Here is an 18,183-nt window from a genome sequence, read left to right on the forward strand (position 1 = left end):
TGCCCACGGAGATTGTGGAGTCTTCATCCTTGGACATATTCAAAAGCCATTGGGACACAGTCCTGGGCAACCAGCTCTAGGTGACCCTGCTTCAACAGTGAGTTTGGACCAGATGAACTCAAGGTCTCAGACAACTTCAACCATCCTGTGGATTCTGTGACTACTTTTACCGTAATTTCCCTTACTCCAATAGCTTTGTAAATTATAGAACAACTGCTAGATCTCACTCCACTCCAACATCAAACCAAGATTAAAAAGTACTTGTTATATAAATACGAAATTCTTAGTCTCTGAGTTTTTTACGTAACAGTATTTCCTTTAATTCAGCAACAAAGTAATCAGTTGCATCACCATCATGCAGTGTTATATTGCAGGAAGGGAGGAAGTAAATTGCCTCTCCCCTGCGGTGCACCAGGGGAAAGACTTCAGTATTTCTCAAAGGCTTTTCCAGTTTGGTCTGCCTTAAAGAAAGCGGGGGGGGGGGAGAGGGGAAATATCTTTAGGAAAAAAAAAAAAAATGGCAATCATTTTGATTAACAAACTCAATATAGTCTGGGCCATGCTTTAGGCACATGCATCACAAACGAAAACACAAGGCCTATGATCTTTGCTAAATGTTTCAAAGTTTTACCTATCCTAGAGAAGAATTCAACTCAGTTTCTCAACCCTGCATCTTTACAAAACCCACAATAAAAAAACAAATACAAGAAAAAAACCAAATACATTGACAATATAGAGTTATAACTTTGAAAACACAACAGCATAAGTGTTTATGACTTATCTTTATATACGGATACAAAAAAGACTTCTGATGCTATATTTTAAATAATATATAATTCCATATATATATATGTATTACCTAATTTAGGATTTGTGGCAAATCTTAGTTTAGTTCTAAAGCATGAGAAGTTCTGAAAAAGATTTTTTCCATATTTTCATTAATTATGAATTTATAAAATAAGGCCAGCTTCACAATTTTTAAATTAACAGAGATGATGAACTACACACAGATCAGCTTCCAACAAAGCTGAGATCAACACCTGCTTGATCATAACTTGCTTGCAAATACTGGACAAATCTTTTTATACCAGATAACGATGAAATTTCCAGCAAGCATTCTCTCAGCTGAACAGAATGTACAAATCACATCTTCAGTCAAGAAAAAGACAATTCTCAAAGGAAGAAAAGCTACAGGAAACTTGATGTAATTTATGCAGAATTCAGATTATGTACAGGGGAGTTTAAAGAAGCTTTCAATGGTTAGTTCTGAGACACAAAATTCTAGATAATCTTTTTGCTGTTCCCTTTCTCTCCACCCAGCCCCCCCGCCAAAATCTCTCCTTTCCCCAGCAGCAAAACTGCCAGGAGGAAATCTGTGCTGCTTCAGCACAAAGCCTACTTTGCTGAAGCTTTCAACCAAGGCATGGTTAAACTCACAATAACTGAACTAGCTACAGTGCCTATATATAGAGGTTCACTTCTGCCTTCCCCTGCAGAAGAAAGTGGCAGTGTCTTTGGCACAGGGACAGAACAGAAAGTCAGGACTACAGCAGCTAAATTCCCATAACATATCTATAAACATCCTAAGAGAACAAGAACACACAAATAAATTACTACAAGGTAAAATATAATGTGGTCACATGGTACACTTGCTACTCAGTGATAATCCTCTGTGTAGTTATACCCTTATAGGGACTAACGTGTCTTCTGAACTATCTACCATTACATCCCAAAACACCCCAGTGCAGATATCAGCTGCAACTTCAACTATCCACTAATCCATTAGAAACAGCTTTCTAGCAGACCTGGTTTCACTCATTTGACAACTCCAACAGCTGCAGAAGTCTTAAACCAAGAAGCTCTTAAGCTATGAAGTGAAAAAGTTTCAGAAACATGAGCACTGGTAAAATGAAGGGGTCTTTAAAGCACTTACAACTGGAGAAAGTTTACCCGGTTTTTCTATCAGTGAAGCCAACATCAGGGCACTACCAAACTTCTCACATTTCACCCAAGCATCACTGTTTTCTGGCAGGTCTGCAGGGAACCCTGCTCCACTTTCCTTCAGCATTACATACAAACCTCTGATTCAACTGTTTTCTTTACTACTTTTAAAGAGACAACATTCCATTTTTCCTATCCGCCAATACCAGCAGCTTTGATTACTTATTTATCTGCAGCTTTCCATCCTGCCCTTACCACAAGAAGCACCTTTCCCAAATCAGATAGTAAAACCACTTCTCACCCACAAGCTGTCATTCCACCTCAGCATCTGGAGAGGTAGCGAACAAGACAACGTATTTTTGCTTACTTTCATAAAGTGACAAACAAAAGATTAGAGCTAAACACAACAAAACACCTAACCAACAAAAGAAAATAGTAGTTAGAACAACAGAAGTTATTTGTCTTCTTCCCAACTTCCTATCTTATTTAGACTGCCATTTAAGCTGAGATAAAATGAACTGTTTTGAGGTAGCCCTGTTCTACTGTATATTCATATAAAACAAAAATTTGATTTAACACTGATCATGACAAGGGCCTGCACATAGATTAAGAACTGTTACCAAGACACTCCTTTCTTACAAAGCATCATCAATATGCTTTTTCCATGTGTCTTTTTCTAGTACTACCCATCTGAATTTCAAAGGCTACAAGCAAAACTAAAGAGATACTTCCAACACGTTTAAAAAAGCCAGGAGTTTACTACGAAGAAGCAGCAATAGTTTGTATTTTTGTACTCACAAATCAGCTTAGTACAACTCAAATCAAATCCCAGAAAGTCATAAACAGCTTTATTTTGGAAATAACTAGAATCAAATCGTCTCATGAAAAAAAAATAAAAATAAATAAATAATAATAAAAAAAATCAATGTAATAAATGTTTAAATCCCTTCTTTATGATTTTCATAAAGCCATTTTAAATGTTGAGAATGTTGAGCTTTAGTCATGAAGACAAAATAAAGGACAGATTTTAAGACTAAAGCTAGTTCTAACAGCGTCCCTGAATCCCTTCAGGAAAGGGCATTTGCCAAGCATAGCAACCAAAGGGCACCATAGAAATCACACGAATATATATATATATATATATATATAAAAAGTTTCTTCACCCACAAGGCTCAAGCTTGAATTACTGTCACCTGTATATATGGGAGAACATTCCTGGATCGGGAATAGGGATGAGACAGGTGACAGTTTTATTTCTAAATTTCAAGTATCTCAGTCTGTATTGTATACAAATTTAATATGTGGGTGCTAACTAAAGCCTTGCAAAATATCTGGAATACTGTATGAAGAAGGAACTTCCACCACACCACTCACAGAGGTAGCATTAGAAAAGTGGTTATCAAAATGGTCTAGCAGATATGGAGCTACTGCTATTGAAACCAATGGAAGAAGCTGTCATAGAAGTTTGGAAAGATCTAGCAGAGATACAGGACATGGATTATACATGACTATAACATAACTATACAGAAGTACTATGCATCTAAAAGAACAGTACTGACTCCTTCACAGACTGAATTTGCTTCAAATTAGAAGAGCAAAATTGCAAGACACAATACACATTTCCATATTTTTCATTACAATATATCTTAATCTGTTTGCAGCTGTGACATTATTGCTGCTGGAAAATGGAAGGGTGTTTTGCAAAAAACCTAGGAAATCCAAGTCATCTGACTATCTCTGCTTTTGCAACTAAGCGCTCTGAAGCATGGTTCAAAGACAAAACAGCTTTTAAGTCACTAGCTTACCACATGATGCTAGTTGTTTAAATCCTATGATACTTCATCAAAATCTCTTTATAGCAGTATATGAACAGAAAGATGGGGTGAGGGAGGGAGGAAGACAAAAAAATCTAGCCTGCACTCATAGTTCAGCTTGCCTAAAAGGATTCTGAGAAGTGCCAATCAACACTTGCACCAAAATTCTCCTATTCTGTACAGGAACGCACAGTACGAAAGCTTTCCATTGCTCAGTGGAAATCCTCAGGCAGCATTCCAAACATACTTCACATTCAAGAAGAATTGCCAGTCATACTTTTTCTCCATCCACTCAAATTATCAAAAACCTCAGTGTAAACCCACAGAAATTCATCTAATTTGGGTGCATGGAGGAGCAAGTACAGAGCTAGTGCTGAAGACGTTCTGACTTTAGGTATCAACAGAAATAAAGAACTTTTTTATCTGATCATATTAAGAATTTTTCTTTACTAAAGCATTAAATCCAAGTGACCTTGAAATGACAATCCTGCCAAACTCTGCTACTTTCTGCATCAACAGTTTCTATGAGGAAAGCTATTGGTTTATTTTCAAATACCTTTTGGCATGCTACAGCAAAAGAAGGTATCTGCACTACTCTCAAATACACTCTCTGCAACTCTCCATGTGAGGATCCACAAATATAAGCACAACAGACAGGATCTCCCCACAAAAAACTAAACTTTTTTACTAACGGATTTGACCTGTGGCTTAGTCCTCTAATGTATGTATGTATGTAAATACAGTAATACCAGATGTTTAACAAGAAAGTGAAAAGAACTCCTGCAAAGACCATACAATTTTCAGCCCAAGGTGTCTTCCATTTTTTAACATTGGAAATTGGTATAAATTCAGAGGCATAAGGCTATCAGCTCCTGCTGACACTAACCACAATCAGACTGAACAGCACTGTCACAATTGCTAGCTCAATGTTAGACTCCAGAGTGCAAGAAAGTCTGAAGGCAGTAAGTACAAAAATCTACTTGAGCTATACAAAAATACATTTTTTTCCATTGCTCTGGATCTGTGACCTTTCAATGTTACCCAATATAAACTGCCCTTTGAATCATTGTTGAGACAAAAAAAAAAAAAAAAAAATCCTTAGAAAAGCATACTCTAACCTGTAGATACCAGAATTCACAACATTGACATTTAACCTTTAACTTAAGCTCTAGCATATTCATTTCAGCACACCTCAGTATTATTAAACTGCTCCAAAATATATTTTAATCTCCCAACCTTGCCCTCCCTTTTTTAATAGTTATGTCCCATCCCCATCTTATCATTCAGCAGGTCAACACAATATAACCATTAAGATGTCCTCAGATAAGTTTACATTGTTCTAGGATTGTAAGAGATCATTTTTTTGAATGTATTACCCCATAGTTACACAGGCTGGTGTTTTTCTAACTCTACTGGAATATGCATATTATCAATAACTGGAAACAAAATGTCAACAAAGAAAAACAGAAAGCTTAATCAAGCAGTTGAATTGACTGGAATCCCCAAGGAAGCTGCTTCTAATAATACAAAAATTTATATTGGTTTGAAGCCTTAAAGCACAAGTTTTTTCCAACATTCACCAATCTTAGTATGAAGACCACTACACTGAAGCTCTTGGACAAAGCCAAGTACGAAATCCTAAGTACTCATAAACACAATAACCAAAATACAAACAACCCATCACAAAAAAAATTCCATACCATTTTAAGTATTGAAAAACAATAACAAATTTAAAGTTTAGATGTCCATTATCCCAGCCATCTAGATACTATCAGTTATTTCTAAATTTTAAGTCTAACTGCATGTCTTTGCAACATTAGAAATGTTTTTTTAAAAAAACAAAAGTATGGTTAGATATAAGGAGGAAATTCTTTACCATGAAGGTGGTGAGGCACTGGAACAGGTTGCCTAAAGAAATGGCAAATGCTCCATCCCTGGCAGCATTCAAGACCAGGTTGGACAGCGCCTAGGACAACATGGTCTAGTGTGAGGTGTCCCTGCTTATGGCAGAGGGGTTGGAACTAAATGATCTTAAGGTCATTGCCACCTCTAACCATTCTATGATTCTATGGGACTACTTACAAAATGCTATGGACTATTTTCAAAATTTAGGTGTCTTAGAACGCACATACACATAAACAAGTCTTTAAACTGCTAACCACAACTCCTTTCACTTCAATACTTTTCTGTGAGTTCATTAAGTCCTCATAAGTCTGGTGTCTGGGCATCTTCTCTCTCTCAAAACCACTTCCACAAGCCACTTCTTTATTAGAATTCTATGTTTCTTGACAGTAACATTGATAAAACACAATTGAGTCTTTTCTAGGCCATCTGCTCTACTACTAAAACTCAAGAATTTGCAAGGCCAGCTATGTGATGATTGTCCAAATACCTGCACTGCTTTTTCTCATTAAAGATATGGTAACTCCATATATTTACTGCTCCCCAACTCCAGATCCTACAATGGTTACTCAACAACTGTAGACACTTGGTAAACACGCCAGCATTAATTATAGGAAACACTGTATTAATTGTGCATGACCTGTGAAACTCAGATCTATCGTTGCATGACTTTGCCATTCCAATGCATCAGCAGAAATAACATGCTGGTTCCTGACACCAAATTTTTGACAAAAGGCAGCCATGGCTTAAACCCCCACTTTCTACTAGCCACACAGAGTTTACCTCTTGACAGTAGTCACTAAAGACGGCACAAAAAACCCCGAGGCAGCCAAAAATTAAGTCTACACCACGAGACTACTAAAAATCCAGGCTAAAATCTCCCATCTCTCACATTTCTTCCGCGTTTGTCACACGCATGACCTTCATGGAAACACTGAAGCTCGATCAAGTCCGTGAGAAGGACCAAAGTAACACCGTTCCTGACACCCCATCTCCTCAGCCCCCAGATGAGTCCTGCGGCCTCCCCTAGTTTCACACACGCGGGCTGCAGAAAACACGAAGCGATACAAACCGCCCTCCCAGGCCGCCCAGCTTCCCTGGAGACACGCACTGTCAAAGCGCCGCGCCATGAACTATCCCCAATCAGCCCCGATTCCTCTCCCGTACAACCCGCCGCACCCTTCCCTCCCCGAGCCAGGGTCACTTACTGAGCTGCCCGGTCCCGGGCTCCCTGCCGCCTGCTCCCCCGAGTACGCTGCCGCCCAGCCCGCTCAGGGCCCCTCCGGCGGGCGGCGTGCCACTCTGCCGCTCGAAGTTCCCCGGGTTGGAGAAGAAATCGCGGAGTCGGGGCAGCTCCCGGCCGCTCTCCAGCAGCTCCGTGTGCAGCTCCAGCGCCGTCAGCAAGAACTGGTCCCGCAGAAGCTGCGCCGCTATCGCGTCCATCGGCACCCGCGCCGGCTCCCCCGCGCCGGTCCCGCCGCCCGCCCCCGCCCCGCCGCCAGCATCGCCCGGTGCCGCAGCACGCAAACCCGGCAGCTCATCGGGGCTCTCCGCGGCCACCACCGCCTCCTGCTGCTGCTGCGGGTACACTGGCCCTCCGGGCTCGTTGCTGCTACTGCTGCCGCCGCCGGGCCTGGACTCCTCGGGCTCGTCCTCCTCGGAGTCGCTGAGGAAGGGGTTCACGCTGCTGCCCCCGCCCGCCGCCGCCATCTTACAGCCCAACACGGCGCGAACACTGCCAAGGCGCTAACCCGGCAAAGCCTGAGCGGAGCCGCCACCGCCGCAGCCACTTCTAGGAAGGCCGGGGCCGCTGCCAGCCCCCTTCACTGTTACGGACGCTGCCGCCAACGGCGGCGACAATGACGGCTCCCACCGCCTCAGCCACCTCCCACCAGCCCCTCTGCCGCTTCCGGATCACAACTCTCGCGAGAGCTTCTCGTACCAACCGCGAGCAGCGCTCAGGAACCCAGAACCCCTCTCCTGCCGGCCTCCCGCCCGCCCCCTCCGCCGGGAGAGCCGGGGCGCGGAGGAGGGCGGGGCCGGAGGGAGGGGTCTGTGCGGGGGCGCGGGAGCGGGCAGGTAGGCGGAAGCGGTCGGTGTTCGCTGCGAAGGAGATGAGTGAGTGTTGGCGTGTGCGCACTGGGTGCTTCCTTCGGGGGCTTGAGGGTGGTGGGTGCGGCGTCCTGGTTGTGGGACGGGTTCTGGCCTGCGCTTCCCGGCTCCTGGAGGGTTCTGGCCGCTCTGGGTGTTGCTGGGGCGGAGGATTTCAGGACCCGGGCCCGTAGGACCCGCCGGTCTCCCCGCGTATCTCCGAGGTTGTGTTTGCTGGGCCGATGTAGGGCTCCGGTGTACGTGATAGGCCTGAAATCGGGGGGAGGGGCAGTCTAAGCACGTCTGGTGATAACTTGTGTATCTGAGTCAGTCCTATTGAGTCAGTATATTCTGAGTCAGTATATTGAGTCAGTCAGCTGATCGGAGCTAGCCCAGCTAGAGCCGGAGCCGGCACGCTGCAGAGACCACGAGGGTCAGAAGAGATTAGGAAAATCAGAGGGGACAGCGCAGAGACATCGCGATTCCCGACATCTCCCGATCCCCGAAGCCCCAGCAGCCCTTGCGAGAGAGCGGCTGACGTGGCAGGGGGCGTTCCCGCGGTAACGGCGACCGCACCCCTGCCCCTTGCCTTGAAAGAGCCTCTGAAAGGGCAGCGACCGCTGCCCACCAGGCGCAGGGAGGAACAAGCAGGTTGTGTTGTGAACCCTGTTGCTGGTGTCCCAGATTGCTGACCAATATGGTCGCTTCCAGAAGGAGAGCTTGCAGTAAGGAGACTGTAGCAACTCAGACAGAGACCCTGCCCCAAACCGTGGCTGTTCAGGTCTCTGGCTGCAGGGAGTGCCAGAGCCTGCTGCTGCCGAGGGAGGGAGGCCAGCATTCCACCTGTGTGAGGTGTGAGCAGGTAGAAGATCTGCTTAGATTGGTGGCAGAACTTAAGGAGGAGGTCGAGACGCTGAGGACCATCAGGGACTGTGAAAGGGAGATCGACTGGTGGAGTAACTCCCTGGCGTGCCAGCAGGAACGGTTCCAGGGAGATACCCCCCACAAGGGGATGGACCCCCTGTCCTCTCAGACAGAGGGGGATGACCCGAGACAGCCCCTGCCCTGTAGCTGTCGCGCAGAGGTAAGGGACCAAAAAGACGATGAGGGCTGGAAGCGAGTTCCAGTTCGGAACCGTGGGCAACCTTCCTCCCTTCCTGCCCTGCTTCCCCAGGTGCCCCTCCGTAATAGGTTTGAGGCCCTGGATCTTGATGGAGAGGTAAGTGAGGATGTGGTGCAAGGCCAGACTACAAGGTCACATAGGAAAAGGCGGTCGACTTCGCACCTCAAGACTGCCTCTGACAAGAAAGAAAGAAAAGTCATTGTTGTAGGCGATTCCCTTCTGAGAGGAACAGAGGGCCCGATATGCAGAGTTGACCCTCATCATAGGGAAGTGTGTAGTCTGCCTGGAGCCCGGATCAGGGATATCACCAGGGCGCTCCCCAGCCTGGTGCACCTGACAGACTACTACCCGCTGCTGGTCTTCCAGACAGGTGGGGGGGAAGCTGCTTCCCGCAGTCTGAGGGGGATGAAGAAAGACTACAGGGCCTTGGGGCGGATGGTGAAAGAATCTGGGGCTCAAGTGATCTTCTCCTCACTTCTTCCATCTTCCGGTGATGATGTGGGACTGAATGGGAAAATTCAGTCTGTAAATGATTGGCTACGAGACTGGTGCTTTTGGCAGGGCTTTGGGTTCTTTGATAACAGCTGGTTTTATAAGGCTCCAGTCCGGATGATGGCACGTGGGAAAGGTTTAACTCACAGAGGCAAAAGGATGCTGGGGCATGAATTAGCAGGGCTCATTTGGAGAGCTTTAAACTAGATTCGAAGGGGGATGGGGTTGTAACTGGGCTTGCCCCAGTGGGGCAGCACTCTAGGATTGATGAAGACTGGGAGGCCTCCTATAATCCTAGGGTGAAATTGGTGAGCTCAGCTCCCTCCTTGAAATGCCTGTACACCAATGCGTGCAGCATGGGAAATAAGCAGGAGGAGTTGGAGACCTGTGTTAAGTCAGGAGATTATGATCTGGTGGCAATTACAGAGACGTGGTGGGACAGCTCGCATGACTGGAATATACTCATGGAGGGCTATGTCCTTTTCAGGAAAGACAGGCCAGCCAGGCGGGGTGGTGGGGTTGCTCTTTATGTGCGAGAGCAGCTGCAATGTACTGAGCTCTGTCCAGGGACAGGGGACGAGCGAGTTGAGAGTCTGTGGGTGAGAATTAAGGGGCAGGCTGGCAGGGGCGATACTGTTGTGGGTGTCTGTTACAGGCCACCAGATCAGGGTGAGGAAGTTGACGAGGCCTTCTACAGGCAGCTGAGAGCGGCCTCACAGTCACAGGACGTGGTCGTCGTGGGGGATTTTAACTTCCCTGATGTTTGCTGAAAGGACTACTCAGCAACCCAGCCACAGTCCAGGAAGTTCCTCCAGTGTATGGATGATAACTTCCTCATCCAAATGGTGGATCAGCCAACCAGGAGAGGAGCACTGCTGGATCTCATCCTCACTAACAAGGAGGGTCTGGTCGAAGCAGTAAAGGTTGAGGGCTGCCTTGGTTGCAGCGACCACGAGATGGTGGAATTCAGGATCTTGTGTGGTAGGACCAGTACAATAGCAAGTAGAATTGCAACCTTGGACTTTAGCAGGGCAAACTTTGGCCTTTTCAAGCAATTGCTAGGGGAAATCCCATGGGCAAGGCTGCTTGAAGGTAAAGGGGCCCAAGATAGTTGGTTGGCATTCAAGGATTGCTTATTCCAAGCTCAAGAGCTGAGCATCCCGACATGTAGGAAGTCAAGGAAGAGGGCCAGGAGACCTGCGTGGCTGAATAAGGAACTGCTGGGTATGCTCAAGTGGAAGAGCAGAGTTTATAGGTCATGGAAGGAGGGGCTGGCCACTCGGGAGGAATATAAGGCTGCTGCTAGAGGATGTAGGAAGGCAGCTAGGATGGCTAAGGCCTCCTTAGAATTAAATCTGGCCAGAGGGGTCAAGGACAACAGAAAGAGCTTTTTCAAATACATAGCTGATAAAACTAACACCAGAGGCAAGGTTGGCCCACTGGTGAATGGGATGGGTGCCCTGGTGACAGAAGATACTGAGATGGCAGAGTTATTGAATGCCGCCTTTGTCTCAGTCTACTCTGCCGGAGGCAGTCCTGAAGAGCACTGTACTCCTGAGACCTCAGATGAAGTCAGGTCACTGGAGCAGTTTGCCTTAGTCCATGAGGAATTTAGGGACCAGTTGAGCAATCTGGACATCCATAAATCCATGGGTCCAGATGGGATGCACCCGCGGGTGCTGAGGGAACTGGCGGAAGTCATTGCTAGACCACTCTCCATCATCTTTACCAAGTCTTGGGAAACGGGAGAGGTGCCTGAGGACTGGAGGAAAGCAAATGTCACTCCAGTCTTCAAAAAGGGCAAGAAGGAGGACCCGGGTAACTATAGACCGGTCAGCCTCACCTCCATCCCTGGGAAAGTGATGGAGCACCTTATCCTTGATGCCATCTTAAGGCATGTCAAGGATAAGAGGGTTATGAGGGGCAGTCAACATGGCTTTACCAAGGGGAAGTCATGCTTGACCAACCTCCTAGCCTTTTATGAGGAAATAACATTGTGGATGGATGATGGCAGAGCGGTGGATGTGGTCTACCTTGACTTCAGCAAAGCATTTGACACAGTCTCCCACAGCATCCTCATAGCTAAATTGAGGAAGTGTGGCCTGGATGATCAGGTAGTGAGGTGGACTGCAAACTGGCTGAAGGACAGAAGCCAGAGAGTTGTAGTCTATGGGGCGGAGTCCAGTTGGAGGCCTGTATCTAGTGGAGTGCCTCAAGGGTCAGTACTGGGACCAGTATTATTTAATATATTCATCAATGATTTAGATGAGGGAATTGAGTGTACTGTCAGCAAGTTTGCTGATGACACTAAGCTGGGAGGAGTGGCTGACACACCAGAAGGCTGTGCTGCCATCCAGCGGGACCTGGACAGGCTGGAGAGTTGGGCAGGGAGAAACTTGATGAAATATAACAAGGGAAAGTGCAGAGTCCTGCATCTGGGCAGGAACAACCCCAGGTTCCAGTATAGGTTGGGGAACGACCTGTTAGAGAGCAGTGTAGGGGAGAGGGACCTGGGGGTCCTAGTGGATGGCAGGATGACCATGAGCCAACACTGTGCCCTTGTGGCCAAGAAGGCCAATGGCATCCTGGGGTGTATTAGAAGGGGGGTGGTCAGTAGGTCGAGAGAGGTCCTCCTTCCCCTCTACTCTGCCCTGGTGAGACCGCATCTGGAATATTGTGTCCAGTTCTGGGCCCCTCAGTTCAAGAAGGACAGGGACCTGCTGGAGAGAGTCCAGCGCAGGGCGACAAAGATGATTAAGGGAGTGGAGCATCTCCCTTATGAGGAAAGGCTGAGGGAGCTGGGTCTCTATAGTTTGGAGAAGAGGAGACTGCGGGGGGACCTTATTAGTGTATATAAATATATAAAGGGGGAGTGTCATGAGGATGGAGCCAGGCTCTTCTCAATGGCTAACAATGATAAGACAAGGGGTAATGGGTATAAACTGGAACACAAGAGGTTCCACTTAAACTTGAGAAGAAACTTCTTCTCAGTGAGGGTGACAGAACACTGGAACAGGCTGCCCAGGGAGGTTGTGGAGTCTCCTTCTCTGGAGACATTCAAAACCCGCCTGGACACATTCCTGTGTAACCTTATCTAGGTGTTCCTGCTCTGGCAGGGGGATTGGACTAGATGATCTTTTGAGGTCCCTTCCAATCTCTAACATACTGTGATACTGTGATACTGTGAGAGGCTGATGTTGAAGCTCCTAAAAAGATGATGTGAAAGTATAACCTGGCAAGAAGCAGCCAGAGTGTATCAACAGCTGGTGTTTGCTCCTGAGTGGAAGTTCAGCTCACTAAAAATGATACAGAATGGGGTCAGCTCTGATGTCTTGTCTGTTTTTGAAAATCATGTCCCGTTACCACTATACTTGCCAGATTTGTGTTTGTGTAAAGCTGATTCACTAGGAAGTACTTGCTTTAGTGAAAGCAAAGTTGGGGTCAGAATTGTAGGAATAAAATAATTATAAGAATTTGTGTTGATACTGAGATGTTTCAGTCTTTAGAACTGACTTGCAAGTAATTAAAACTGTTTAATCAAGATTATAAGTACAACCTTTAAAATTTACTGGGCCTTGCTAATATTTCTAGATCTAGAAGGGCTAGTCGGTGCTGTGACAGCAAACTCTTGTAGTGGTATCATGTGAATTTTCTACAAAAGACTACTCAGCCTGGAGAAAAGAAGGCTGCGTGGAGACCTCACAGCAGCCTTCCAGTATCTGAAGGGGGCCTACAAGGATGCTGGAGAGGGACTCTTTCTGAGGGACTGTAGTGATAGGCCAATGGGTTCAAACTTAAACAGGGGAAGTTCAGGTTAGATATAAGGAAGAAGTTCTTTACTGTGAGGGTGGTGAGGCACTGGAACAGGTTGCTCAAAATGGTAAATGCTCTGTTGCTGGCAGTATTTAAGGCCAGGTTGGACATAGCCTTAGGCAACATGGTTTAGTGTTAGGCATCACTGCCCATGGCAGGGGGGTTGGAACTTGATGATCTTAAGATCTTTTCTAACCCAAACCATTCTATGATTCTATGGCTGGCACTTCCTTTGTGTTTTTAATTTGCTTGAATTTTTGTAAGCAGTGTAATAAATTTTCCACTGTGCTGTAATAAACTTTGACTTTTTTTGCTACGTTACTGTTTTACGTTGTCGATACTATGCAAAAAGAGAGCAAGTAGTGGAGTGTGAACTGGTTGTTGCATGGAGTAAAATGGTGGTGTATTGAAAATGCTTTAAAATTTGACTCGGACCACAATAAAAATAAGAAAAACATTTCAGTGATGGTGCTCCGGTAGAAATAGGAACCCTTAAAGAAATCTTATGCTTTTTCTTCTCCTTTCTGCAGAGTTAAAGCATGTTAATTATCAACTTGATACTAGTTGATATGTGGGTGGTGGTGTGCCTCCTCCTTGAAATGGAGGGAAAAACTGATGTCCTGTAGCAGCCTCTAGTGGCGATCGGCCGTGTTTGCATGTGTCTAGGAGTTGTTAAATGTAGCTCGGACGCTACATTGTACCTTTCTCTTAGGAGTCTCATTTCTGCCGACTCCCGTGTGCTGCTACAGTAAGGACCAACCTTTTTCCCCATCCCTCCCGTAAAATAATGTAAAATTCGAAGTACTTGAGATGGAAAATAAGTAGAGAAATTTAAGTCTTTGCTTTTACTGTGTTGATTTTGGTAGGGGTGCTAAATCTTGAGCTGATGCTTTGAAGTTCAATGATCTTAAATATATGACCAGTTTTGGGTTCTTTCTATGCTGTTTGGGGCTGTGGTGTGTGTAAAGGGTGCTTGCTTCCTGTGCTGCTCTGGTGCAGTGTCAGTTGCTCTCATAGTGACTGCACAGTTTAAGTCAAGCTATAAGGAGTTTTGTGTTTCAGTTGCTGCAGGCAAGGTTAACTTTATTTTTAAAATAATTCCATTAGGTCCATATTGAGGTTTTCTGTTCTGGACGCTTGAAATGTATAAATTCATGTGTTCTAGTGAGTGAGGCAGGATAGGCTTTTTCCATCTGATTGGAATCCCAATCAAGACGCAGGGAACAGAATGAGGAAAATCTGAGGCAATCTGATTCTTACTTTAAAATAGTGCAGATCTAGGAGTTCCACCAACTCTTACATTTTCTTCTGACATGGAGCTGCCTGAATCTTTGTCTTATATATGTTTAAGACTTTTACCTCCTTTCAGAATAAACTTTTCAGAAGTTAACAATCTTTATTTTAATACATTAAAAAAATTGAATTTTAGTGCTTTGTCAACACTTTAACCTCAAAAATATTTTTATATTCTGCAGGAGCAGAATAGTGCAAATGTTGAGACTCATAATGGTGGTGGTTTGTGCTTAAAGACTTCTGCCATTTCTCTGAAACTGTATCTGTCCCTTCCAGTTTTAAGGGTATGTTTTTTTAAGGAGGATAGCTTATATCGCAGGCTAATAGTTACCTGTGTGTCAAGTGCAGTTGTAGCTTTACTCGGAGAAACTGACTTTAGAAAAGTGCTTGTTAAATTGGGGTTTGAAGTCAAAGTAGTACAGGAATATGAAGGGGCTCTTGGAAATATTGTAAGCGTCACCAAAAATATTATCTCCCATGATGTCTGATAAGGACCAGAATTAAACAAAACAAAACCCCCTAAATTCCTTTGGATCAAAGTTTGAGTTTGTTTTTCTATCTCTAAAACTGTTGTTTTGAAACATTACTGTGAACAGTGGATTTTTGGAAGCCTTCCATCAAAAATACAGTAAGCAAACACAGAGCCTAAGGAGTGTTACAGAGAACTTGTTCAAGCTTCGTGATGTGTGTATTATGTTTTTGTGAGAATGAATAGATGGGGAAAACTCACTCAACTGTTACAGTTGAGCGAGGAGACATAATTGGGGAACAAAAGATAGGACCTTTTAAGACACCACAAACACTTCAATTGCTTGGGCTTCGCTCACCGTAGTCTGGAAGATGGTGTATGTTGCCTTGAAATGTTGGCTGCACTGAAAGCAGTTGTATAAGTTAGCTCCAAGATGGTATGCTATGCCATGGTGAAGGACCATATGGATGGGGAAGGGAAATGGTGTGCTGAAGTATGAAAACCGTAATTGTAAAGTCATTCTTGAGTTCCAAGGTCTAAAGATACCGAACTTCAAATGAAAAGCTGTTTTGCTTGAATTTAAGGTGTCTTTTGTTGAAGTTTCGTGGAGGCCTAGACAATTAAGGCTTGACATTGAAAAGGTCAGCAGCCAAAAAATAAGGGTGTCTTCCAGAAATGAAAAGTGGCCTGGCTTTCTTTTAAAAACAAAAATAAGTTCACAGGGTTTCAACAGAGGGTGTTTACAAGTTGGTATATCATGAATGATATATTGAATGTTGAATGAATTGAATTGTTGAATGAATGTTGCTTACTATGGCAGTGGAGATTGCTGAGGAGCAAAAAGAACTTTGTTCTAAGCTAAGTATTTCAGGCTGCAGTAACTGATAGTTTGAGTGGGTAATGGAAAGTTTTGGGCACAGCATTATGCACACTTAGGAATATGCTTTCTGTGTGAGTATGTTGTAACTATGGCCACTAGTTGAAGAGGAGGTAACTCCTTTGCATATGGATTTCTTACTAGACCTCGAAGTATCCTTGGGCAGATACTGTATATACTTACATTACTACTTGAGAACTTGAGTGCTTTCTTGAAGGTGGTGTAAACCAGCCTCTTTATCTTTTTCTGCACTTCACAACTTGTCTATTGCAATTTCTATGGAATAGTTTGTTTCATGAGGTGATTGAAGGAATTGAAAACATACCCCATACTCTCCCCCTCCCCTCCCTTTGTGCTTATTTCTTTATGATGAAGCAGTGATTTCTGACAATGTGTTTTCAGAATGGGGTTACTTAGGGACTTGGGTCTGTTCTGGTCCTGAATACTTGGCTGTACCATTGAGCACCATTGGCTTTGTGGGGGCTGGTAGGGGTGTGGGACCCATAAAGCACCTGCCTGCTGCAGATGGGGGCTACATGTCCCTGTCCCAAGTGGGCACTGGGCATCACTGTGCTCTCAGGTTGCTCTTCAGAGCTGTGCTTATCAATGAATTGTGTTTTACAGTGTGTCTCTGATTTGGATTGCTTTCCTCAGGCTTTAAATGAGTTTCTGTTCTCAGTGGGAAACTTAACTTACCTCAATCTGTGTCAGCTTTGCTGTGAACTGAAGTTTGGTGGGGAAAGATAAATAAAATACCAATTACGCTAGTCAGTTGAATAGCATTCAGTAATACATTATATTCAACTGGCTAGGATAATTAAGTAGGACTTCTGAATTCAAAAGTTCTAAAGGTTTTGTTTTGTTTTTTTGTTGTGGTTTTTTTAAAGAAACTTGGAAAGCGAGGGAACCTACAAGTTGAGTATTTGACTTCCGTATTCCTTTCATTGAGAGTTCTACTGTATGCTTGGAAGGTTGTCTTGTAGTCCTTGTTTTTCCTTTTTGTATTGGCAAATTAACATTCACAGGCTTGTGTGCAACATTCAACAGGTGTGGCTTGTTACTATTTGAGGTAATTCTTGTTTATTTGTAATGGTTGATATTGATAAGAAAATGTGACTTTAATAAAGACAAGCGACTTCTGTCAGCTCTTTAAAGTCTTCCTTAGTCCCACTAGCTTCTGTGGAACATACTTTAAGCACTGTTTATTTTATTTTATTGTCAAGGGGTGTTTTCTTTGTGTGCATACAGAATGTGTTTGCAAGCTGCTTTTGCCAAGCTCAGTGCACCTGAGAATTTTTCTTTTTCCAACATTTTCCCTATGTGCTCTATGTTAATATTTGTTGTATGACTTTGAAGAGTTTGATCCTTGTCCCTTTTATTGCTAAGGGGAAGAACTGTACTGCTTGTATTGGTGCATATACTTTATTGCTTTTGTTTTTAGTTTTGCAAGTCGCTTTAAAAATATCTCAGGAGGCTTTCCTTCAGCCTTGATTTGCCATGGAGGGCTGCAGTGAGACAGCAAGATTGCTGTAGCAAGGTGTCTTCCTGTGCTTGTGTTTCTCTTAAGTGACACTTGTCCCTTGACCCTAACAGCTGTGGTGATTGGTGGGCTGGGTTCTTTCAGACACTCTCAGGCTGACCTTCATTTGCCAAAAGTACATCTCAAAGCTTGTCGTATTAAAAATCTGTCTACAAGATCTCCAAGAAAAAACAATGATAAAAAAAAAAATCCTATTTTTTTGCAATAATGGAGAAATCTGAGTAATGCAAGCCTTTTTGTGCTCTTGGCAGCACAGAAAGAATTAAACAGTCTGTCTTAAGTTGAAAATATGACGTTAAGCTGTAAAACAGTGCTGCTTGAAGAAGACTTACTGATAAGAGTATTGCTGAGATACCCAGAAGTCAAGAAAAACCCAAGAAGATTTGCAAATACCTCTTGAAAATAGATATAGCCCTCCACCCCTCCACCACACTACCTCCATCAAATGCTGTTGTCCAGTGAAATAGATGATTCACAGCAAAACCACTGAGGGTTTGTTGTTGTTTGGTTTTGCTTTTTCCGAGTTCTGAATTTGTAGCTGCGTGCATACCGAGCAGATGTAAAGCTGTTTTTCTATTCTTTGGGGTTTTTAATCCTGAAGTGGCTGAAGTGGTACCAAAGAGTGATGCTCTTTTTAATCTTTCATGCCTCAAAGCAGTCATCATTTCTTACAGAAGTACCCATGTACACTTTATCAATGATGTCCTGTTGTCAGTATCGGTTTTAAGTATGTTTTTGTGCCTGGGAGACTTGTGGGTACAATTTTCCATGTTTACAGAATAATTCAGAGAAAATTGTGTAGGTTGACATTGGGCTAAGTGATTTGCA

General features: G+C 44.2%; 2 protein-coding genes across 11 annotated transcripts in view; one reads left to right on the plus strand and one right to left on the minus strand.

Annotated features, from left to right (window-relative positions):
- RELCH (RAB11 binding and LisH domain, coiled-coil and HEAT repeat containing) overlaps positions 1–7,377 on the minus strand; it is a 73,695-nt gene extending 66,318 nt beyond the window's left edge. For all 6 annotated transcript variants that reach the window (XR_013956205.1, XR_013956206.1, XR_013956207.1 and 3 more), the window contains exon 1: positions 6,866–7,377. Coding sequence is in view for 2 of the 6 variants with exons in the window: in XM_080610128.1 (XP_080466254.1) it covers positions 6,866–7,367 (502 nt within the window). In the remaining 4 variants the exon portion in view is untranslated. The remainder of the gene's footprint in view (positions 1–6,865) is intronic.
- A 231-nt stretch (positions 7,378–7,608) lies between these two features.
- The window catches only part of PIGN (phosphatidylinositol glycan anchor biosynthesis class N), a 102,699-nt gene continuing 92,124 nt past the window's right edge, over positions 7,609–18,183 (plus strand). For 4 of the 5 annotated variants that reach the window (XR_013956209.1, XM_080610130.1, XM_080610132.1 and 1 more), the window contains exon 1: positions 7,669–7,775. The gene's annotated coding sequence lies outside the window, so the exon portion shown is untranslated. Of the gene's footprint in view, positions 7,776–18,183 lie in introns of all 5 variants that reach the window. The other variant, XM_080610131.1, reaches the window with a different exon arrangement.

Source organism: Psittacula echo, assembly GCF_963264785.1.
Source record: "Psittacula echo genome assembly, chromosome: 2".
Lineage (NCBI taxonomy): Eukaryota > Metazoa > Chordata > Aves > Psittaciformes > Psittacidae > Psittacula > Psittacula echo.